The following is a 24,821-nucleotide window of genomic DNA, read 5'->3' on the forward strand; positions in this document are numbered from 1 at the left end:
AAAGTTATGTTGACATTCCTTGTCCTGGATATAACAGCAATTTCTATTTAAAACAAAATATCACATGAAAGGTTCAGCTGGCTCATCCAGAAAGCCCCCAATGCCTTAGAGAAAACACCAGATCAGTGATTACATGATTGCAGGTGTGAGGGAGCAGCAGCTGCACAGGCCACAGCTACCAAGGCTCGTTTCACATTGTACCCCAGCTCTGAGGGAAGCAGCACAAACAAGAGCAGATTCTGTGGCCAAGGTACTGATTAGAGTTGATGTGATCCAACACTCTGCAGCCAAGAGGGCAGGCCTGTCTGCTTTGTTCTGCCTTCCTGTATTTAGTCACTGTGCCTCGCTCCCTCCTCTGCAGCGCTGCAATCACCTGACCACACACTGAACAGATTCCACTCATCAGTCTATCAGAAATGAAAAAAAGACCTCTCTGACTAACACTTGAACTCAAACGGCTCAGCACAGTTAATAACAAAAAAAGGGAGCCTGTGCAGCAGAGAACAAGAGGCTGAAAACAGAGAGACAGGGCTGGAAGAGCCAAAGCCTGTTTCCTTTTGCAACAGTCAGATCTTTGCCCACCAGTGCACATGCTCTGGAGCACATGCTTTGAAGAGCTGCTGCCAAGAAAGGTGTCTCAAATTCCCAACAATTCTCTTGGGCTAATCCTGCCACTCACCTGTCCCTACAGCAAACCACTTCTTGGAACTTCACTGGCCAAAAACCCATTGTGGAGAAGAGGCTGATTGCTGCTGCCTACAGACCCTGAGCCAGGACCTGGCAGCGCCAGTCCTACAGCAGCTCAGGCAGGAGCTGGGCTCTGCTTCCAGCAGGAGCTGCCTGCAGCAGCTGCAAGGCCAAGCTGAGCCCCCAGCAAACACTGAGGCCAGCTGTGCTCAGCAGGCAGCCACAAACTGCATCCTCTGAAAGGAGGGCAGCAAACTGGGCTAGAGGACAACACTGAAAGGGGACCTAAACCTCAGGGGCACAAGGTGTGACAACAGTTCAGCACTGCAACAGGACCTGAACCTCAACGGGGACAAGGGGTGACAACAGCAGCTCAGCACCGCTGGGTTCACAGCGGGAACAAAGCAACATAGACCAAACGCAACATGTCTGACTGTGCTTAAACCCAGGAGAGCCTCACTAATGCCTGAGTTGGACAGAACTGGATTTTACTCAGTCTTATTTATGGATAACAGAAATCAGCAGGGAATCCTTTTCTGTAGGGACTGAGGAATACAACAATTCACAAGTGCCTGCACAATGTAGTAAAAAATGCAGAATAACTCTTCATAATGCACAGACATTTTTCTAACTCTGACACCAGTTCAGAATTATGTTTTCCTTGCCTAAAGGTATTTCAGAGACTGAATTTCACTTATGTAATATCAGTGCAGACTGTCTTCCAGTTTTGAAAGGCATTTTCATCACAGTCAGATAGATCCACCACACCATACCTTTTCAGGAACAAAGCATGGTCATTCAGAATGCACAATATACCTGCTCCACTGGAAACTGGAGTTCACATCTCAGGATATTTACAATACTCACTTTTAAGATATTGTAACCACTAAAAGACAGCTTACCTAATCTAAGCTTAATGAAACCTAGTCTTAAGACTACTCCATTTCATTTCTAAAAATCTGTTTTGCAAGAAATCAACGGATTTTGTAAAGGATATGAAATTACATGTAAAGTTACATTCATGTGAAATAATTGCAGCATATGCAAGGTGTGCATAGAGTTACCTGATAAGCAGATGTGAACAGCTCTGCTAAGACTGCTCTGTACCCAGTGCAGCACGCTGCAGTGATGAGCTGGCACTGAGGAGAGCTGTGCTCCTGCTGTCACCCACACCCCAACGTACCGGGGCTGTCTTTGGCAACAAGGCCTTTGGAGAAGTCGCTGGGCGTAGGGGAGGTGCGGCTGTCCCGCTGGGCTGCGTCCAGGTTGTTGCAGTACTCCCACCTCTTCTGCTGCAGCTCCTGCAGCCAGTAGGTCATGTCCTGCCGAGTGGCAGCCTGCAGCACAGAGGCAGAGTGGGGCAGGTGAGATCTCTGCATGCCTTGGGGCGTGAACACAACAATTCCCAGTGCAATCACAACCCCAACACACACAATCAGCACACCTCCAAGGTACCACCACTCAAAATCAGAAATAACCACAATGCACATCCATGAGTCTCATGCCAGAATTTTCCATTAGAAATAGTCTCATGCATTCCTTTTCTTCAGTTTTACACTCAAACTTCAGAAAATGCAGCAGCATCTTATATTTTACACACAAAGCACTGTCTGAACATATAACTACAAATCTATATTATAGGAAAAAATCCCATACACATTCAGAAGATTCCCAATTTCTTTTAACTTGTTTTCTTACCAGCAAAAAACAAACAAATGAATAATGTATTGCAATGCCTCTAATGACTAAACCTACATACTATATTTCCTGATGATCCCATGAGCTAACTAGCTTCTATAGAAAAAGCATATTTAAAAAAAAAAGCAACAGAATCCAACATTAATGCCTAACCTACAAGTCTACAGTCAAAAATGTGAATGGGCAGTAAGTGAGGAGGAATTCAAACACACCTTGAATCAGAGCTTTAAGTCATTTCAAAGCATGTCAAATGACAATATACAAATACCAAGAAGAGACAAGTGAAGATACCTGACAGTGCAGGTGGTCTCATGGAAAAGTTACTGTTATTTCAACAAACATCCCCAGCTGCCAGCCTAGGACAAGCACCTGACCTGGTGACATGGACTGCTCAGGAAAAAAATTAACACTGATCCTCCCCTAACACCTTTGGCTTGTTAGCACAGGAGTACTTATCTTTCAGCCAGCCTTTCTCCTACCTCCTCCCAAGGAGCACAATGGCATTATCAGTGGAAAAGACGACTCTATTTATTCTTTAAACACAGCCTAATTTCAAACAGTTCAACAGTTTTCTGTTCCTCACAACTTGAGGACACCTGTGCAAGGCACAGCTGCAAAAGAATGGAAAGCAACAAACACCACAGATTTCCTTACAAAAGCATCCAGTAAGTGCTGCATAAAGCACAGCAATGGCATAGAACTGTCTTCATTTCTCACATGAGAACACTTCTGGTCCAGTAAAACTGAAGGTTCATTGGCCATTATATTTTGGCCCCAACAGCAGCTAATGACAAGACAAAGCACAAACAGCACAGCAAACAGAAACTGATGCTTCCCCAGGGTGCTCTCTCGGGCTCAGCAATTTGCAATCTCAGTTTAGCAATGAGAGATACAGATTTTTATTTTACTTTTTGGCTCTTTATACCCCTACAAGCTTTAACATCCACAACATCCCCTTCGAAGCACCATTCAAGGAGATGAAGCAGAAAACCTCAGTTATTCCTGGAGCTGCTGCTCCAGCTCCTTTCAGTACCTTATGCACATGGTAGGATACAAGATATATAAATCAAATAAACATTCATAAATCAAGTAGTGAAGCAAACAAATGATACATGAGGACACTGCAGAGTCAGTTGGTAAGACAGATATGTAATCAAGATACTTCTAATCAGAAATGGAAATCAGCTTCATATATTTTTTTCTTGCTTACTCACAGGAAACCAGAGAAAACCATTTCTCCCACAAAAAAAAAAATACATAGCGTAAAGAATAGTTTAGAAGGTCAAAGAACTGGACTCTGGGAAATGTCAGTGCCCACAGCCACCTCTGGCAGATTGGGAATGATCACCACAGGAGCAGCTTTTGAAGTCTACAATCACTTCTTGCCAGGAGTGAATGTCTCCCCTTCTATTCCCAGCTCTCAGGATTTCCTTTGGAGGTTTAGCCAGTGGCGAGTCTTCCCTCCTGGTAAATTGGAGAGCTTATACTTGCTTTAGAGGCACTTGCACACAGCCATGTAAAGCAGTGTTTTATTGTGCTCCAGCAGAAAACCACCAAGAGTTCCCAGAGCCTGCCCTACCCAGGATGCTGTACTTACGTGGTTCTCTCTGCTACCACAACAGCTAATGGGGCAATCTACCTGCAGCAATCTAAGTCATACCTGCAATTAACTTCTGCCCTGACCTCTTGAACTTCATGAGTCTCTCTCACAACTTGTCCATCACCATCTGCCCAATCTCCTTCGGAGAGCCGTGAACTGAACTCTCATTTTTTATTGGAGTTGTTCCTTGTTGCTTTTCAATTCCCAGCTGCACTTTTCTGGGCTGAGCTGCACAGGCTGTAACACCCTCAGCTCCCAGGCAATACTGTTACACACAGGGCCAGCAGCAGCAGCGCCCATCCAGTGCCACTCCCACAGAGTGCCAAGGCAAAGCAGAACAAGGTTCTCATGCCCCTGCTTTAAGCAATTTCCCCAAGAATTACTCAGGGCCCTCCTGCTCCTCCCTCCTTGCCTATAACCTTGCCTTCCTTTCCTCCCATACACACTCCTCTTCTGGAGTCCTCCTCTCCCTCTGAACAGTTTTGGCTGAGTTTATTACAGGCATCTCAGTTATTTACAACTACAAGAGTATCCTAAAAATCTCTGTTAAAATTACTTTTGTTTAAACAAAATTAATCGTTGAAGCTGCTGTTTGAAATAGACTGTTAAAAAAAAACCAAAACAAAATAAAACCAAGAACCACACATGAAAATTTAAGTCTTCCTCTTCTCCTAATCATAAAGGGCACAAATTTGGAAACATATTTTAACACTTACTATCTGTTAAAGAAAAGAATACTTCTATTCTTGCCCCATTTTTCATGACTTTTCCAAGTATTTGGCTACTGCTCACCAAGAGAGCTGAAATAGTTAATCAGGCAGAGCAGCAATCAATCTCACAAAAAAATCCTTACAGCTACTGAAGTACTGCTAAGGTGTTTTCTTCTGCTGAGCCATGCAGACACATTTTAATGGATGCATTTCTGGGAGAAGAAAAATTGCCACAAATGTCACCCAAACTGGTGTGAAGTAAGGAAGCACTGCAAGTGTACTGCTCCAAGCTTACAGGCAACAGTGGGAGTCAAAGATGCGCTTAAGTGAGGAGCCATACAATACCATGTATTTTCAACTTAAACAATGGAAAATTACTACACTTTAAGATAGTCCTCTATATGCTCTCACTAAGAATGATGAACTGCTACCTTCTGATGCAGACAGGACACAAACAGAAGAACTATTTGAGGAAAACCTCCATGCACTGCCATCCTCTATGTGGATCCACTGGTGGAACACGTATGCCAACATTAAACACTTTCAAGGAAAAGTCCAAAGAAATGCAATGACCAGACCTCACGTTTTGAGAAATCTCATGAAAATTCTTGCTATATTTCTGAACACAGACAAATTCTTCCTCAAGCTACTTTGCAAAAAGGGAACACCACCAGAAAGTCTGCATTTCTCAAGATTTACTATTCCTGCTATGCTCAAACAGCAAATCTGGAGCCAGATGGCTTCTTCTAGAGGGCAGCCCAACTTTTAATTAAAGCACTGGAACCACTAACCAGCAAAGTCTCAAACAAAAAGCATCAGCTCAGACAACACACCACCCTCCATGCTGAGCTCCCTCCTGTGCTGTGTCAGGCCCTGCAGCAAAACTGTCCAAGCTCAGCATCACTGATCCTTCCCTGGCAATTCCAGCACCCCCTAAGCCACTCTCAGTTCAGCAGGTTTGGTATCCAACACTTTCAAGCATCAGAGCTGAAATCTGCAGTGTCTGGAATGCTTACACTTGGCCAATACCCCAGAAGATCCTTCTTCTCTCAGAACTCTGCAATTTCTGTTCCACTCCCAATTCAGCACTGCTCACAGAGAAGTTCTCCACACACAAATGACCAGACACACAGCCCAGCATTACTGGCCAGAGATCATTGCTTCTGAAGCAAGCAAAATGTATCACCACTACTTTAAAAATAAATGAGAAATGCCACCTTTGTTCACTTATATATATCCACAGTGGTAATAATTTCCCTCCTTAACATGAGGCCTTGCTGGGCAAATACAGCCAAATATTCATTTGATTGTGTTAGAAGCATTCTGTGTTAGCAGTACTTGTAGGATCAGTATTTGCATGCCTGTCCATGAAAACATTCTCAAACATAATTCACCAGTAGTTCAAAAAGTACGCAACTATCTGTGCTCCTTTACCTAAAGGGATGGTATCTGTTATACATATTTAAACGGAAAATATTTTTAGACACACTTAAGTTTCTTCTGCTGTACTGTACCTGTTGGAAATGTAAAGAAAAACCACAATTACACAAGTGGCAGGCTGGTTATCTACAGTTCTAAAACATGAACATTTTGCTTTATTTGCTGTAAAGACTGTGGATTATTATTTCCAAAATTCTTATCTGGGAACCAGACACATTCAATTACAGATTACAATCATTACACTAACTAGAAACTGAGACTTTATAAGAAATAATGCATTCCTCAATAGCATCATCATTTCAATCTGGAAATTCCAGCGGCTGATTTTTGATTGCCCTTCTCAGTCTATAGCACTGAATGGGAGAGGCCAGATCACAAGATTTGGAAATTTTGAATAAGCAGCAATTTGAGGAAAACAAAGCACGTGAGTTACAGGCTGAAGAATGTATCTGACTTGACTTTATTCCTCGTGCTCTGTGTGTAATGTTTTCTTGATAGATTAAATCACATTTGTTTTTACCAGAGCTGGATTGGAGGGGGAGGGAGAGGGGCTGGGTTGTTTGGGTTTTTTTCACTTACCATCTTGAATTAATTTGCAGTGCTACATATACCTAAGTTAGCTGAGGGATGCTTTTAAAGGTCTTAGAGAACTATCACATTGGACAAAATAAAATTAATTTCAGCTGCAAAAACCTTACTCTTTGGTGAATGACATGGCCACAAAACACCAGTTGGTGCTGCAATATCCCTTAAGGCTTTCATTAACTCCTCCCTTCCTGTATAAACCCTTACAACATAACAGCACTTCTATGGACAATTACTTGGCTACTTTAAGGCATCACAACACTAAATAATCTTTTTCTGCTAATTGCAGAAATTAATTTGACTGTCTTAACTGTTACCATTTCTCAATCCTCATAACATGAGGAAAAGTTCTAAAATATGCAGGTTCTTTCCTAGAGAGCCCTGGAAAAAAATTAACACATAAAACATGGGTAGAGCAGTAACAGCACAGACCAAAAGATGCCAATAGCACAATGAAAAAGAAACCCCCCATGTTCTACATGCGTGTATCAGTGTTGACTATGATTTGTGTCCTCAGGACTACAGAAGACACCCAAGGTTGCTGCCAAACTACAGTCTGAGAAACTATTTATTGCACATTATTAAGTGGCAGATAGCATTTCACAAGCAATCCTAATCACAAATCCCGTGGTTCTCAATAAAAGCCCTCCTATGCAAAAAGCACCCTCAACACAAAATCTTTCTCAAGATTTCCACATAACAATCACAAATCACTGGATGCTAATTAAAAACAAAGTACCCTCAAACTATTGAAAGTATGCTCAAACCAAGTCTGCAGTTTAATACCCATACCACAAACACTTGGGCTATAAAGGCAGATTCATTGAAAGCAGTAAAATCTTTTACAGCTATACAAAGGTAGTTTTTACATGTGATTGCACGCAAGCGATAACACTGCTTTTACCTAAGCAAATATAGTTAAAATTATTATAGCATTAGTTTTCTAGGTCAATAAATTTCTTATTCTCTAGCAAAGCATGTTAATGAGTGTATTTTCATCTATATTTCATCAAAATGCTGAAGAGCTTGAAACAATCATGCTCCACAGCCCCAGCAGGTATTATGACTGCTCAAATCTCCACTGTCAGGTAAGTGTGTAAGAGGTATTTTCCAGTATTCAATAGGAAGTTGCGCTGTTTAACACTTAAAGGATTATGTTCTAAAACTAAGAACGCTGCTCAGAAAGCACACAGCTCATGTGAAAAGTTACATTCTATGCAGAAGAACACTCCTTGGACACAAATTTGCTTTAACAGAATTCAAAAATAATAGATATTCAGAATAATTTATTTCTTCTTTACTGAGTCCAAATGGTTTCCCTGTTTGCTTTTTTTCCCCCTAGGCATGACAGTAGAGGAAAGATATGTTAAATAATCCAAACAGTTACATCTCCCCCTACGAAAATCGGAGTCCTTGAACAGACAATGCGATAAGCAGCCTCTGCTACTATGAGGAAACAATTCTCCCTCCTCTTCCTTCCTCCCAAGGCAGCCTAGACGCAGACTCCTGCCACGCATCATCTTTTCAAAATAAACACCCCAAAACTGAAACCCGACCACTCCCTCCAAACTTCCAAAACCCCAACCCAGCAGATTTCTTCGGAAAGCTTTTTTCTGTCCAGACGATTCCACAGAACCCGCTCAGCCCGTGCTCGGCAGAAGCAGTTCCTCCTCTCAGAGGAGCACTGTAAACACGAAATCGTGAAGGAGAAAGAAGCGACCACCAGAGAGCCGGGGCCAGCCCGGTAATGCCGATCTCCGCTGTTTGCCAAACAGCAAAACCTTCCTTCTTTCTTTCCTTCCTTCCTACACAGCCCGCACGGGGCGGAAGAGCCCGGGGCGGTACCGGGGACAGGGATGGGGCCGGGGCCCGGCCGGGAGCGGGGACAGGAATGAGGAGGGGACGGGGCTGGGCTCGGGTGCCGCCCGCCCGGGCCTACCTTGAGCACGGTGACGGCGCCGCCGGGGCCGTGCACCTCGAAGGCGACGGGCTCGTCCCCCGCTCCGGCCTCGGGCTGGTGGTAGCTGAAGCAGGCGGAGGCGATGTCCAGGTGCCCGAGGGGCAGCGGCTCCTGCGGCCCCTTGAAGTAGTAGAGGTAGCAGCGGCGGGGGTCGAACACGAACCAGCGGCTGCGGAAGCCGCGCAGAGGCCCCTTGCCCGACAGCTTCTGCAGGTACCCGCAGAGTTTGGGGGGACCGGGACCGGGGCTGGCGCCGGGACCGGGCTGCTCCCCGGTCGGACCCTCCTCCCCCTCCGAGCCCGGCACCGGCATCGCCGAGCCCGCAGCCCTGGGGCCGCGCAAGGAGCGGGGACAACTCGGCCCGCGCCCGCCGCCTCTCGGGACTTGTAGTGCGGGCCCGCCCCGCCCCGCCCGGGCCCGGGCAGCGCCAGCGCCGGCCCCGGAGCGCGGCCCCGGAGCGCGGCCCCGGAGCGCGGCCCCGGAGCGCGGCCCCGGAGCGCGGCCCCGGAGCGCGGCCCCGGAGCGCGGCCCCGGAGCGCGGCCCCGGCCCCAATCGGGCCGTGCTGAGGGCAAGGCGCTGCCAGGCTGCAGCACTTTTCTGACCGAATCAAATACCGTTCTCCAAATCATGCCTTGCCTATGAGCAGGTTAAAACCCTTCTCTTGTAGTCTCCCATTCCATTCCCAACGCCATCCCTGCCCGGAATCGCAGCAGCGGCCGAGGGAGTGGGGAAAATATATGGGAAATGCAGGCGTAAAAAGCACTGTATTTTACAGGGATTAGACTTGTGAATGACTATAGACCAAACTCTGTTTTTCTTTCAGTGAAATGTCCAGCACGTTATGGGCTCTAGGGAACTTCTGGTGTTAATGATAAGGAACTTCTAAAATAGGAAACTTGACTGTGAAGACACCAGGCTACCACAGGGAGGTACACACAACTTTATTTCTCCACGTGGAGAAATTGGAGCACAGTATATACGTGTTTCCTTTAAACATGCCTAATGCTCTGGTACTAATACAGAAAATAGTCTGATGTGGCATGTTCATCCAAAAATGGGAGGAGACTTTTCCATGTTTAATGACATACAGCTTTTCATTCTCACCCTTCAATACAGCAAGGAAGGTTTGCTGTCAACATAGCTGCTGAAGCTGCTATGTGCTGTTGTGTTTCTGTTAGTATAATGCTGTTTATGAAACAGCATAAACTGAATTTTGGCAGTTTGGAAGTTCCAGTTAGCCAGAAATCCTAGATTTTCCAGAGCTTCTCACTCTCCTCATTCCTTAATGCCTTGATGAATTTGTCATTAAAAAGTAACTGTCTTATCAGCCAGAAAATATTTTAATCGTATGGTAAAGCATATAAAGCACCTGAATATTTGGTATGGTTGTCCGTGGTTCTACTTGGATGTTGGCACAAGGAACTGCAGCATTCCTCAAGTCCTCTCCTGTGGCTGTCACCTCCTGACCAGAAATGTGCCAAGTGAGGAGACAGCCAGTGTTCTGCTAGCAGGAAAACGTGAGTGATTTGTTACAGAAAATGAGGCATGGAAGTAACCTCCCCAGTCAACTGACATGACACAAGTGGGATCCACCAAAAGATTACACATTGCAAATTAAGGCTAGACATTTTTCTTTTAGGATTCTCTTAGTAAGTGTGGACAGTAAGAAGGGTTGATCCTGCTTTAATAACAGGTCAATAATATTTCTTCCATGTGTACTGCTCAGCCTGTTCTTCCCCAAACACCAATACTCATCACACTCTCTGTAGGCAAGCGCCATTTCCCGGAGCATGAGTTACACAGGAAACACTGATTCTCTTCAGAAGCCTCCACTTTCTTATCTCAGTCATTTAGACAAGCTGAAGTGCCCCAGCACTTATCCCTGATCTGTTACATTATCTCATCAGTGCAATGAAGTGTGGCCTTGTTCTCTGTGTGCTCAGCACCCGTGACTCCTGCTGGCTATCAGTGATTATGTCCTGCAGCAAATCAAAGAATCACAGGATCCCAAATCCTCACAACTTTTGCTGTCAGTACTTCTCTTTTTAAATTTTCTGTTTAGCTTCCTTACTACACTCGTAGCAGGAGAATCCCCTAATTTTATAGCTGATTCATGTAAGCATACAGTTCCCCTTGTTGGGAAATAAGTTCCTTATTTCATCTACACCCTTTTTTCACAAACAGATCTAGATGTGGACGGCAAATAACAGCAACTTAGACATAAGTTGTTGTGGTGAATATAAATGAAAACAATACTTTTACCTGCTTTTTCCTTTCGTGTTTTCTTGTCCAGGATGCATAGATGACATTCTGTTGCTAACAAATGTCTAGAAAACAAATAAAAATAGCATATCACAAGACAAGATTTCCCTCCTGGCCAGAGGCCAGGGTCAATGAAGCTTTTGGTGTGCACGTAATTCCCTAAGCATAATGCAACAGGCAAGCCAGTGTTACACACAGTGAGACAGTCATTATACTCCCAAAAGGACCACAAAGCTTGTCAAACATGAAAATACTTGAAATTCCCTTTTATTCTGGTGTGGTTTTCTCTCCTAAAAGGTAACTAATATTCTAGTTACAGCACTTTTGGCTGACAAGGCCAATAACTCCATATAAAAGACAAAAATGTATTTACTCTCAAGAAGTTGAGACTGGTCTAACTTGTTATAATTGTAGTGGCTGTATCTTATAATTATTATGAACATTCATAGTTCCTCAGTAAGTCCACATTTATTCTGAAAAAAGGTAAATATGCAAGAAAAAGTAAGTCTATCACCAATATGAAGGCAGAGGGAATACAGCTTGTGTCTGTGCCAGGCTCATGCTGTCATATTTACAGAAGTGCAGAAAACATTGATAAATAAAGCAGCACATCTGTACTGTGCTTTTGATTAAAGTAAGATCAACTCCAAAATCAGAGAGGCTGAGGGCATACACTGCTTCTTTCACAAAACAGATGATGCCTATATAACTTAGGTCACAGTTACAAGGTGCTTATATACCTTGAGTTATAAGATATCAATATAACCTATATTTATATACAATATATATATTTATATAACCTGACTTATACTTTTTATACCTGTATAACCTGAATCATAACTTTTATACCTATATAAGCTGATATAAATAACTTTCTATGCAATGCAATGGCTAGAATACAGTAACTAGTTGCTTAATGCTGAATGGACAAAAAAAGAAGAAAAAGTGCACCAGGTGGATAGCTTTAGACACAGATAAGTATAGTGCTACTGAGAAACTGGCAAATGTAAAGCCAGTTAGCCACAACACAAAGGCTTTAGGCCAGTTAAGAGCAGACAGACCAAGGAACACTGTAAGTGCCTGTGCTCTGAAGACAAAGTTGAAAAGTTCAGATGTGAAGACAACCTTGGAGCCTTCACCAACGACCCCTGAGACCCCCAAAGTGGGGAGGTGCAAGCACAGTGCAGAGCTGTCTGATAACCATGAGCTCATATTGTGTAAATTAGTTCTGGCATGCATGTGATGATGTTACAGTGACACACAGCACTAAGCAATACTCACTGTACAACTCCTCCTCTCCACTCCTCTCCCACACAGGGTCAGCCCAAACCTGCCTAGATGTTATTTTTACTCCATTTTAATCCTGCAAAAAGTTATTTATCTCTGACTGTCACTGCCAAGGTAAGTACTGCCACCCTGCTCTAGCCTATGTACAGTACTTGCGTATTGTATCACATATCATTTCAAAGGCTGAGTGGTTTTGGCATTCTGTTATTTAAATTATTTGGAGGTGGAGAATGAGAAAAACTTTCCTAAGCTTTTCTTTAACCAACAAACAGGCAAAGTATTTTTCCAAATGACTGTTTCTAACATGTCATTCTACATCCCCCTGCCTCTCAGTCACCACAAGGTCCATGAAGAACATCACAGTATTACATTTCCAGAATATACTCTGAATATTCCAGAATACTCTTTCCTTCCATGCAAACAAGTCAGCCACGGAATGATACGGGCTGTTTTAACTGCTAGCAATGTTTCATTCTCCAGCATTATTTTTTAAGCACTAGATGGTGCTCCTTTTCTCTTGCTCAGTCACCATTTGTGTTCCCCTCTCAAAAGGGAAAAAAGATACAAGCTGTGGATAAGCAGGGAAGCTTAGCTGCAGTTTCTGATTCAGTAGGAAAGATCTTACTTAACATCAGTCTCATGTAACACCAGTTGAGAATATGGCTGCATTAATGCATGGGTTTACTTTTTTTTGCTGTTACTGTGCTGCATTTTAGCAAGAACTTTTCACTATGAAGAAGCAACAACTATATAATTCAGTGAATGGCAGCATTGATTTCTAGCTGGACATCTGTAATCTGACTTGTGAAGATACTCTGGCAAGCTGGGAGTCATGTAGAAGAGTCAAATCAGACCCCTTATGAATAGAAAAGCAGGAATTACTTAACTGTGGTAAGGAGCTGAGCAATCCATATGCACACAGTCTTTGGCCTGTCAGCACCTATGTGGATTCCCACTGGCTGGAGAGCTGCTACAGGGCTTGGCAGGTATGCTGAAGAGGAAAAGCAGAATTTCTGTTGTAGAGATTAAATTATTAATAGGTAAGAGATATAACCAAAGACAATGACACAATTAACAAAACACAATTATTTCAGCTGCATATAGTGTAACTTACTTCTACTTAAATAGATTTTTTCTTTATATTATTCCATAAATGGATATACTTCCATGTCATAGTTCATTCCTTTGGAGAACCAAATATATACATACAATGGGGACTTACAGAAGTGTCCAGTAAAAAGAAAGATTCTGTGATCACCTAGATTTACATCTGATTACAACTGCTAAATAGCAGCTGTACAGCCCTTTAGTGTCTTAAGTTTCAGAGGTCCAGTCAGTTTTCTCACCTGTCAGTCACACTGTGCCCTTTTCCTTGTCTAGTAATTTCACGATTATATGCCGCACCATTTTGACTAAAGTTTTGGTCCGTACCCGGAAGTGCAGCTTGTATTCCGGAGCTGCTAATATATGAAAAAAAGTTCAGAAATTTGTCAGCTGGAAATGCAAGCACACAGCAGCTCCAAGCCAAGCCAAGTCCACCCTGCCCCAAGCAGGGCCAGAGCTGCCTCTCGGCAGGGGAGTCATGCTGGGACCACTCCCCGGCAGCGGCGGGGGAGCCGAGCCAGGCTGGGGCCATTCCCTGGCAGGGGAGGGGGAAGCTGAGCCGGGCCGGGGCCATTCCCTGGCAGGGGAGGGGGGAGCTGAGCCAGGCTGGGCCAGGTCAGCTCCCCAGCAGGGGAGGGGGGGCCGGGCCGGGCCAGGGCCGCTCTCCGGCGGCAGTGGGGGAAGCCGGGCCGAGCCCGCACGGCCCTGAGCCAGTAAACCCCGCGTTCCCGTGATTCTGTTACTAACTGGCAACTTTGTGAAAGTTACACACGGATCGTCGCTGCGAACGAAAGTGCGGCTTACAATCCGGTGTGGCTTGTATATGGACAAAGAATGAAACGTTGCCAACACCCCAGAAGTGCGGCTTATAATCAGGTGCAGCTTGTAATTGTGAAATTACTGTAATTTCTTGGTACACTGTAGCCTTGCTTACACCTTTCTGTTGAATTTACTGCAACCGTGGAACTGCATTTCTTCAGTAGCTCCCAAACTTCCTTCTTTCCACATGCAGTAGTTGTGGACCACTTCCTCCCCTCCATTTACACTGGAATAGAAACCTCGAACAGCTCATAGCTGAGCCTGAATGCTGATGTCAGATAACTGCAGTCATGGGAATATTGAGAAACCTTCACTGTCTTGTTGCAGCTGTTTTTCCCAGGATTTGCAGTAGGAACAAGCCCAGACAATGTGTGGCTGATTCTGTACTTCCAGCTGCAGTGCACACACAGCCTCCAGTGCCACCAGCACCCAATGTTGTAATTCTGACCCAGACATGCTCCTCTTATTTTTCACCATTTCATCTTCACTTTGAATATCCACCTCACTGAGAGCTCATTCCTCTGCCCAGTTTTTAGATATTTAGCTGAGGCTTAAAGCTGCAGTGGCAAGTTCAGGATAATCCACAGATGGGAGGTATGCTGTGAGTGAGAAATCCATTCCCTCCAGTTTCCATCTGGCATCAGTGGGAATTGATAACAATGGAGAGCAAATCATTGCAGTGTTTGAACTTCAGCAGGATGAATTCCAGTCTAAATGCTTTGGGCAGGAACTTTTCTTTTGTTGTAGACCATGAACTGCTTAACATACTTACACAAATTAGCTAAAAGTTACATTAGGCAGTCACACCAGCTCTTTGCAAATAAGCTTTCTTCAAATCCTTTTAATTTTTGAATTATTAACTGTATAAAAAATCTATTCATTGCTTTTCAAGAAATGAATCAAGTATTCTAGTAAAGGGTAACTGCATTTGTCAAAGATGAATGGGACCAAGAAAACCAACATATGGTTAACTGAAAGACATGTATTTTTTTTAAAAGAAAAACCTATTACAGATATAATCTGAACTAAAAATAGAGAGATTTAGCCAGACTATTTGGTCTAGAATCCAGGCTACATTTGTCACATAAAAATTATTTTTCAGGAAATCTCTATTGCTATTTGTTTCCGCTTAAGACAAACATTACCAGAGCAGCTCTTCCTGTGGTTTTCTGTTTTGGAACTCCTGGTTTTGGCTTTGTAGAAAGGCAGGAAGCATATGGACAACTGAGAAAATACAGATTCAAGAGTAAGTCACAACATTTAAATCTGGAGCCAAACTAACCCCAAGTCCTGTCCAACTGAGGCAGATACTGAATAGTAGTGTTACCCAAGAAAAGTTGAAGAGAAAATGATCCCCTCATGTCTAGACAACTTCTCTCCTGTATCCAACGTTACCAGAATTATATATGCCACATTTGCAGTTGTACTTGTCAGAAAACACTGTCCATGTGCCAGTTTACACCAGCACCACTGCATTCTATTGCCTTTTGGGATCCTGAGGAAGCCTTCACAAAGGTGAGGGAAGAGATACCCTATTCAAAGCAATTAACAGCTCGAGCAATCACTTTTGTTTGGAATCTTCTGAGGGCTTCACCGAGTTAACTTCCAGCATTTACCAGAACAGTTCCCCAGTCACAAGACAGCTGTGCACTGACATAACCCGGTTATTTCCTGCATGCAACATCTATACACAGAGGCAGGGCCTTTGGTGAGAAAAGGAGCATCTCAAGAATTGTGTTCTGCAAAGGAAGCAGACAGGAGAGAGGGCTGGCAGGAGGGTGTTGGGAGAAGGCTGATGGAAGAACTGCAAGTTAGGAGTAATGGGGACAGCTAAAATGGCTCATTTACTGTCAATGCACTGAGTGTCAGCCCCAGTGAGACACAGTTCCTGAAGGAGTAACAAATTTACCTGATGAAAGAAGGCAGGACTTAGGCAGTTCTTGTGCAGAGCTCCAGCACCACGTGGATCAAGAGACAAGAAACATCTGTTAAGACTAAAACTAAGGGATCCACTGAACAGTACAGCCTGACTGAAGCAGAAGCAGCTCAGGCCAATGTTTTGGCAGGGTAATTTTGTACCCAAGTACAGGCTTGTGCTGCAGTGGCTACACTGCTGGGACTGAGAATACCTTCAGCACCAAGGCTTTCTGGTAGCATTTTACACCAAGGTATGGTCTGATAGTTGTTATTTCTCTGTTCAGACGTCCTCAAGGTACTGTTAGACATTTGCAGCTACAACTGAATAAACAAGCTTAAGTAAAAGAAGAACAGAAATAACCCCCAAAAAGACAATTTTTTGGGACAAGCTTAATTACACTTAATCACATTTAATAATACTAATCTTAAAGCATATAAAGGAACATATTTAAAGTGGAATAAATTTTTAAGCAAGAAAAGACCCTTTCTCATATTGTCTAGACACTCTCCTGGGCTTTTTGGCAGACACTGGATGCAAACTATAAACTTGTTCCCAGTTCAGTGACAGACAAAATACAACTCTTCAGAAAAAACGCTTCTGCAACCACACACTCATAGAAAAAAAATAGTTGGTGACACAGCAATTTGGGCTCATCTTCCATGATCTATCTGAAATTTGGACCAAAATATCTTGTATCTTCTTGTGACCTTTGTCACTAGTGCTCTGCACTTTTGCATTTCAACTGATTGAAGGCAGAAATAGAATGAAGATAAATTTCTATCCTCCAGATCCCAAAGTAGTGGGAGTATTCCAGAAGCACATGTAGCTATTTCCATTCTCTTTATTTGTTTTCACTGATCATGTGCATTTGAAGAAGCATCAGTCCAAAATTCCATTCTCACTGGTCCTAGCATTTGAATACAATTATTTTTGGTTTAAACAAATTCTTTTTAGCAGCTCATTATGCTCATAGATAAAAGATGCAAACCAGACAAATCATAAATCCCTGCTATGCACCAAAGACAATTATAAATCACAGCTGACAACAACCCTCCAAACTTCTATTGTGAGTTAACAAAAATCATTAAAGAAAGGATATCAATTGTTTCATGAGTTCAAAAAAGAAAAAAAAAAGATAATACAGGCAGCCAGCAACACTTCTCCAGTGTCACTGTTAGTAGAAACATAAAAGAAGGATGATCTGAAATAGAAAGGAATTCCCATTCACAAAAATGACATCACCTATGAATCTTGATTTAGAATTATTGCTGGGATTGTCTTTTCCTCTTGCCTCTATAATGGCCTTCTAAGATAAAAAAGTTTAGAAATTGGCTGGCTCAGCAGTTGTAGAGGTGATTGAAGATCCTACTTGGGGGCAGAATAAATCATTAGATGTCCAAGGAAATGCCCTTGACTCTCTTTCCTTTGGGATACCCTTCATTTTCCCCCTTTTTAGTGAAATATAAAAAGAATTAAAGGCCATGAAGAATCACATTTGTAGATTATTGGATCAGACATCAATTAAATAATTCCACCTGCTTTATATCTTAAATAGGATAAGGAAAGGTAGAAGGTTTTGTAGGATTCCCAGTTCAGGTCACTGAATCAAGCTTCCTGTGTTTCATCAGCATCCATAACCCCTCAGCCTCATTCTACTAAGTCAAGGTTTTTGCTAGGCTCTTCTCAGACAACAGGCTCAATTTTCCCTGCATTGTTCTTCCCCAGAGTACAGCAGAGGAACTGCAGGAGCACTGGGTGTTCTACCCCATCTCTGCTGAAGATACGACTAAGAGTGAGTCTTCAAAACACACACAGATATTTTCAAAAGGATAGAACAAATCTCAGGTTTCTTCCCAGAAGGAGTTTGGTCAAAATATGAAAATACTGTGTAAAATCCTGTATTTCCTTTGGCTTTACCAGAACTTGTTCTGTCAAATGCTTACTCATAATGTCAAGGGCAGTGGCATTAGTGGAAGTCTGCAGCCTCTCTGTGAACACAATGTCCTCATTTCATGCAATCAAACGAGAGGGAATGTTAGCTGACTTCTGTACAGTCTTACAGGAAATAAAAATAGAGTGAGAACTCTGATGCCTGTGTTCTTTATGAGAACTCCAATGTTCTTTGTTTAGTGCAGTAAAGCATAGACTTTCAAACAAAAGGTGTCAGATACAGATGAAATTGCTAAGGAATTTTTTTTTATTTTTCAGTACTCTCAGATTAGCTATTGATGTTTTAACAAGCTCTTCAAAATCAAAGGGACATACTAGAGATAATTACAATTCCTCTTCACTTATCTGTCATACAAAGTTTTCATGTCTCCTTCCATTTTACATAGTGCCTAATAAAGAATGAGACATTGAATTACTTGCAGTAAATCTGTTATCCATCTCTGCCTGCATATTAGCATTTCTTCAGAAACAGAATAATTTATTATCTGCAGGTTTTGATTTTCTGTTTACGCATTCCATGCTTTAATAAAGCAAAATATTATTTAAGGATCTGATCTGAAGCCTGCCTACTGAAGTGAGTAGGAGTCCTGTGAGAGATGTGGCCCCCAGGGATATCTGCCTGCTGCAGAATGATCACAGTGAGAAATAAACCCCCTCTAAGCCAGCCAGGCTGAGCCTATGGCATTAATAACCCACTGCTGAACTTGGTGAGCTTCTTGCAATGAAAATACCTCCAAACACATGAATATCTCTGCACATCAATTATTCCCTCTACTTTTTCAGTTAGAGGAGAGAACGGGAAGTGGAAAAAAATATTGAGAATTACTCATGGGACTAAGTCATTCCACTAGAAATATTTGCAAACAAATTCTGCAGAAAACCAAATTTTAAAGATGTGTAGTAAGAGGGATTTCTGAATGCAAATTCTAATGCTACTGTCATTATAAGGATGCGAAATTACAATAGGAAATTTTTCTATATTTCCTTATCATTTTTGGTTCTAACATTAGAAGAACAATAGTCATTAAAATGGACATAAAAGAGATGAAACATTTTAAATATATGAAAGGCCTCACTGAATTTCCTGGAATTTAATTTATTTCTTTGAATATACATCAATTAATCTATTTGTTATGGAAGAACAGTAACAGTCTTTCAGTTTCAAACTTCTTCTAGAGGGAATTCTCTCTGAAGCTACAGCTTTTTGTATGCAGAACTTTATATCTGTATAAAGAAAAAAAAGCATAATCAATTTCAGAAGACTCAAAATACCATTTTGGATAAAATACCAATATTCTTTTTCCTCTCAGGACCTACTAGTCCACAAGACAGTGGTCACAGCACCAAACCAGACAAAGCTGAAGAGTTTGGAGCACACTCTCAGGCACCTGGAGTGACTCTTGGGGTGTCCTGTGCAGGGCCAGGAGCTGGACTCAGTGATCCTGAGGGGTCAGCTCAGCATCTTCTGTGATTCTCTGATTCCTTAAACAGATGTCTCAGTAGGAGATCATTTCCTTGCAGCTGGGATGGGGGGAAATCTGGTGAGTATCAATTTATTCCTAAGTGCCACTGAAGTAACCCTGAATATGCTAATAAAAGGTTACTAATGATCAGCATGAATTCACTACCTCTTAAGTGCTGCCTCCAGGGTGATGTGAGGAACAGCCCATCACCATAGCACCCATGACCAAGGGGATGAGAGGCCTATGAAAAAGCTGGATCTGGCTTCTGGACACATGAATACCTTCCCAGACTAAACTGCAAACCATTTCCATCACCTAAACAGAGCCACCTTGAACCTACTTGCTCAGAGCTCTACATGAGCAACCAAAGTGTTCAATTACCACCCCTTCAAACAACACGTACCAATTCCCAGAGCTTGTCAGTGTGCAGGGCACAGGGCAAGTTTGCTCCCTATTGAATTGCCTAAGCTGTGATTAAGCCCACAGCCAGGAGCCGCCTTGCTTCTGGCAGGCTGCCATATCCCCTGATTTCAGAGGAGAAAAGTTACAGTTAGACAAGGAAGAGGTTGGCCTGGTGCCCAAACCCTCTCGAGCAGAGTTAAACCACTCCGCCCTCCATTTGCAGGCACATCTGGCCCCAAGCTGCCTGTGAGGAGCTGGAGAGCAGGAGCTGAAGAGCAAGAGATAGAAAGAAGGACATGGAGAGCAGGGGCTGGAGAGCAGGAGATGGAGAGCAGGAGGTGGAGAGCAGGAGGTGGAGAGCAGGGGCTGGAGAGCAGGAGATGGAGAGCAGGAGACGGAGAGCAGGGAATAGACAGTGTCTTTGCTGCAGGGCTCTGAGCACACAGCCACGGAGCTGTACCTGCAGAGAGGAAATAGCAACGGGCACTCAGGGCTTTGTGCATGGGCACATCGGGCTCTGAGCTGCCCCTGAGTGGGAAGGAACAGAGGGAAGGACTCACCTGCACTGCAGTTGCAGAGCAGCCAGGGCTGCCTCCCGGGCTCTCACTGCTCCTGCCAGTGGGAAGCACTCAAAGGGAAAGGGCACTGGGGAATGTCTGACTGGAAAATGCCTTGCAGACAAGAATGGCAGACCTTACAGTTAAATAAAGGCACAGCTATCTGAAATGCTGATGCTCTTTGAATTCTACCAAGAACAGCCTCCTCTTTTTCCCCACCAAAGAGAACGTGATAGTCACTCAGCATCGCTAACATCTCTGCAAGACACCTAAAACTGCAAAATGATACAGACAAAAGAGGGGAACAGATGTTCACGTGTCCTGTACTTCTGTCTCAGATACACATCTTCCTAAGGACATGAACAATTATAATTTTATTATCTTTAATGTCTTCCTCATCAAATTTCACTCCATTGTCTGTCCCAGATGAGGTGTATTGGGCAATAACATCACAAACTGTTCTTAGTCCTGCTGTTATTTCAGCCCAAATTGATTTATTAGGGATTCTGAGCTAACAAGCATAGTATTTCCCATCCACAACAAAAACTCTACTCTACTTTGTATTCTATTTTTTTTAGAATATAGTCTTAACCTATTCAAGCATCTAGAATATGAGTTTCTACAATTTCAGCATGAAAATCCCTTTTTTAACATACATTTAAATTTTCAGGGACTTTAATAATATATATTTTTATTGCTATACTGTCGAGAAACATAAAACTGTTTCTGTACAGTTGGTACAGTTTTAAAATCAGTAAATAACCACAGTTTCATATTTTTGTTTATGGCATCATAGATTCTGTAGAGTATCCTGTGTTTCAGGGACATTTGAACTGTTAAATGAAGTTATGGCTTGTTATGGTGGTGTGGTGCCACCTTGTGAGGTTTCATCAAAAGTACCTCTAACGTGCACAAGGAGATAAAAATTAGCCCTGGGGAGGAAAGGAAAGGAGAGTTCCTCTGTGACTGCAAGAAATTGCAAGAGATTCCAACAGTGAGCCTGTTGACAAAGAGGAGCGTGTTAAAAAAGAGCATTCAGCATTTTCACATTACATTAAAAGGGCATGAGAGGGCACAAAGAACTGCAGCAAAACCTCAAGTACTTTCTCCAACACAGATCCAATTACAGACATGAGTTAATTCCACTGAAGTCAGCAGTTACTGGAGATTAATGTGGAAGTAATGGAAATCAGATTTTGGCCTGCAGGCCATTGCAAATCTTGACTTACAGTATTTCCTTAAAACAATGATTAATTAAATATAACCAAGTTATTTCTTACTTTTTGATACTGTTTTATTTGCTTTCACAACTCTTTTTTTCCCCCCAAGATGCTTTAACTGTATATAAATTAGAGATCACACACACAGCTGTTTTGATAGAGGCTTTAGGTAATGGTTTTCATTTTCCTTTGTTCATTTGTGAAGGGATATAGTAACGTCTGTCTATATTTAACATTTTTTCTGCAATTCAAAATGTATGTCCTCTTGCTTTTGGGCAAAATACAAAACTGGTTTAAACCTAAACCTTTTTTAGAATTTCAGTTTCTTTCCACATGACCTCGTAGTTCTGGTTAAAGAAACACTTGCTAGAGGATGTATTAGATTGTGCCAGTAATACAAGTGACAAGGGTCAGCAGGTTTGGTACCCTGTGACAGGTTAAATTTGCATCACACTGAACTACTCACTCAGCAGTCTTGCTGTGAGAAAAGTGCCAGTCCCAAGACATCCAGCTCCAGACAACGGTGCAAGCATAGCACAAAGCTCCCCAGAAACCCATGCCATGGGGAATACTCACCCACCACCAAGCAATGCTCAAGGGCTGGATCAGTGCTGAGTGTAGGATCTCTCTCACACGCCAGGGACTACAGCGCCGCTCCCGTTTTTGTTATAGGACACAAATGGAAGTCACAGAAATAAAGGCAGTTAGGACAGCTGCACACATTTGCATCTGCAGTATTTTGCAAGACAGGAATATTTCTCCACAATGTGCTCCTAATCTCTTTTTCTCTTTGTTTCTCAGCTCAGGTGGACAAGTCCAAGGTCAGACATCTGGCTGCAGTGTCTCCTAAGGGCTTTGTGACCCAAGGAAACAACACACTGAGCACTCATCCTTTGAGAGGGGACTGTGATAGAACCCAGGAACGACACAATGTCAAGACAACAGGAATTTTAGCTAATAACAACCTTAATACACAGAAGAATTTTAATGCCAAAAGGAACTGATCTATGTCATCAGCACTAGGTTCCTTTTTGTCTGCGTAATCTGATCCCAAATCTTGCAACCTGGTATTTTACAATACACCCTAATCATATCCTCCTTCCTACACACCTCACAAGGCTTCCAAGATTAAATGCCTCTCTTGAATAAATTTTTTAAAATTATGCTGATACTTCAATTAATAGAAAATAATTTTAACATAATCTCTCTTAATGCCATTGTCTTGCAAATAGTTTGAATCAGCTGATACATCTAACTTAATCTGCTCAAAATGAAAAACAGGCTTGAATCTCTTTTTACTCAATCAGAACTGAATGTGAGGATTGATTTCTGTAAATTTTAACTTGGGTAAGGGAATTCAGGTTTGAATTCCTTTATCTAAACAGAAATCAGTAGGAGGAAGCATTAAAATGCTATAAACATCACTGAACAGTGATAGCTCTAAGATACATATTACAAATAAATGTTATTTCTAACATACAAGTGTCATTTTCCCTGTGTGATCTTAACACATCTGTCCTGTGTACCTTGAATATCCAAAATTTCCATTGAAGTTTTTAATGTACACACATACTGCTTGAAAAATATTTCTTCTTTATCCAAAGTGTGTAAATCTGAACAGCAAGGTACCCTGCAAGCTCCCCCCACAGCAGAGTTTCCGAGGTAGATAAGCATCAGCAGCCCTACAGAAATAATAAACAGGTTAGGTTCTTACTTTAGCAGTGTTCTATGTCACACATTTCATCCTTTGAAAGACTAAACTTTATAGTAATTGGTATCGTGATCACAAAGGAAATTACTACATAGTCTAAAAATTCTCAAAGTACAATAGAATGCTTCAAAAGTTTTAATTGTGGTGACTTTGATACAGAAGCCATGTAAGTGACAGAGCCCTTCTAGTGACTGTTAGAACAGTAATTAATACACATATGATTGTCTTCAGTCCCCAGTACCTAAACAATACTGGAAGTAAAAAAAAAAAAAAAAAACCAACAAAAAGATCTAGCTGATTTCCAGCTGGAGGGCAAAGAGAAACACAGAACTGCATTCATGCATTTTATGGGAGAGATTGCATAGCTTGTTTAGAAAGAAAATATCTTTTCATGTCCTTAACAGTAGTTCTGTGCTTCTTCAACTTCTTCATGGGTTACAGACAACCAAGTTTCTCCATTCAACATTATCAGGACACAGAATTAATAAAACGCAGGAGTCCCTTGGAGAACAAGGACACCGTTTTAACATTTATCTTGGGAAGAAATTAATCACGTATGCACTTATCATATACAAAAGGCAAATATTTCAAGTTTTATAAAATATTGGTTGAAGGTAAGCACCAAACCCAGCAGTTGCCATTTCAGTGGCTGATGGGAAACCTGGGCTGTGGTTGTCTTCAACACTGGGAGCTTGATCTTGACTGCAGTTCTTTTACCTCAGATATTTTCCATGCACGATCCCAGCTGTACAACACAGTGATAGAGGCATCTCATTATTTAAGGCCCATGCTTTCTTTCAAGTACTCTTGGAAAACAGACCAAAGCTAATCTTTCTCAATTTTTTTTGCACTTTTAAGAGCAGTATTAAATATTCATAAATATAAAAACTCTGTGGAAATACCTTTAATAATATTCCGATTCTGACAGTTAAAAACGGGGAGAAAGAAAAGAAAAACCACAATCCAACAACCAACCATTTTTGACAGAGTGCTTGGCCAGCAGTGAAGATAAAAATGTGTCTGTTCCAAATATCCTGTAGATCACATGATGCTTCTGTCTCTTTGTGGACCAGAATTATTTTAGTACTTTCTGCTGAGTTCTAAGAAGCCCTCATTAGAGGACAAAAGCCCCTGAAGTGCCTGAGATTCAGAAAGGCTGGACTGGCAGAAACATCTTCAGATTCTTATGTGGAAAGTACTGCAAAAGAAAGAAAAAAAGATTAAGGCATACAAACAAATGTCAGTATGCAAAAACATTTCCTTAAAGTACAAAAAGGAAGGTGTTGTGTGAAAAAAATCGACTTACTTGCTTTTTTCACACTTTGAGAAAATTTAAATCTCATGGGAGAAAATTCTGAAAATGTTAGCTCAAGGGTCAAGCTCAATACTGGATTAAATCAAGTGTAAATTGCCCAATTTATGGGATGTAGAACATAGCTAAGTGTTT

At 42.2% G+C, this 24,821-nt stretch overlaps 2 protein-coding genes and 1 long non-coding RNA gene across 9 annotated transcripts in view; 1 reads left to right on the forward strand and 2 right to left on the reverse strand.

Annotated features, from left to right (window-relative positions):
• TBC1D2B (TBC1 domain family member 2B) overlaps window positions 1-13,665 on the reverse strand; it is a 37,076-nt gene extending 23,411 nt beyond the window's left edge. The window contains exons 1-4 of one of the 4 annotated variants that reach the window (XM_042779659.1): window positions 13,577-13,665; window positions 13,118-13,221; window positions 10,944-11,008; window positions 1,871-2,024 (exon numbers count right to left, since the gene is read on the reverse strand). In XM_042779659.1, the coding sequence (XP_042635593.1) occupies window positions 1,871-2,006 (136 nt within the window). In that variant the 5' untranslated portion in view covers window positions 2,007-2,024; window positions 10,944-11,008; window positions 13,118-13,221; window positions 13,577-13,665. Of the gene's footprint in view, window positions 1-1,870; window positions 2,025-8,659; window positions 9,037-10,943; window positions 11,009-13,117; window positions 13,352-13,576 lie in introns of those variants that run through there. The other 3 variants (XM_033070315.2, XM_033070313.1, XM_033070314.2) reach the window with 3 other exon arrangements.
• LOC117001785 lies at window positions 8,813-22,533 on the forward strand. Its single transcript, XR_004419125.1, has 3 exons — window positions 8,813-8,893; window positions 19,332-19,562; window positions 22,465-22,533. It is a non-coding gene; the product is annotated as an uncharacterized LOC117001785 (long non-coding RNA).
• Window positions 22,534-23,293: 760 nt separating this feature from the next.
• The window catches only part of CIB2 (calcium and integrin binding family member 2), a 38,416-nt gene continuing 36,888 nt past the window's right edge, over window positions 23,294-24,821 (reverse strand). For 2 of the 4 annotated variants that reach the window (XR_004419124.1, XR_004419123.1), the window contains exons 6-7: window positions 24,277-24,572; window positions 23,294-23,345 (exon numbers count right to left, since the gene is read on the reverse strand). Coding sequence is in view for 1 of the 4 variants with exons in the window: in XM_033070316.1 (XP_032926207.1) it covers window positions 24,551-24,572 (22 nt within the window). In the remaining 3 variants the exon portion in view is untranslated. Of the gene's footprint in view, window positions 23,346-23,493; window positions 24,573-24,821 lie in introns of those variants that run through there. The other 2 variants (XR_006163038.1, XM_033070316.1) reach the window with 2 other exon arrangements.

Source organism: Catharus ustulatus, chromosome 12 (genome assembly GCF_009819885.2).
Source record: "Catharus ustulatus isolate bCatUst1 chromosome 12, bCatUst1.pri.v2, whole genome shotgun sequence".
Taxonomy (NCBI): Eukaryota; Metazoa; Chordata; class Aves; order Passeriformes; family Turdidae; genus Catharus; species Catharus ustulatus.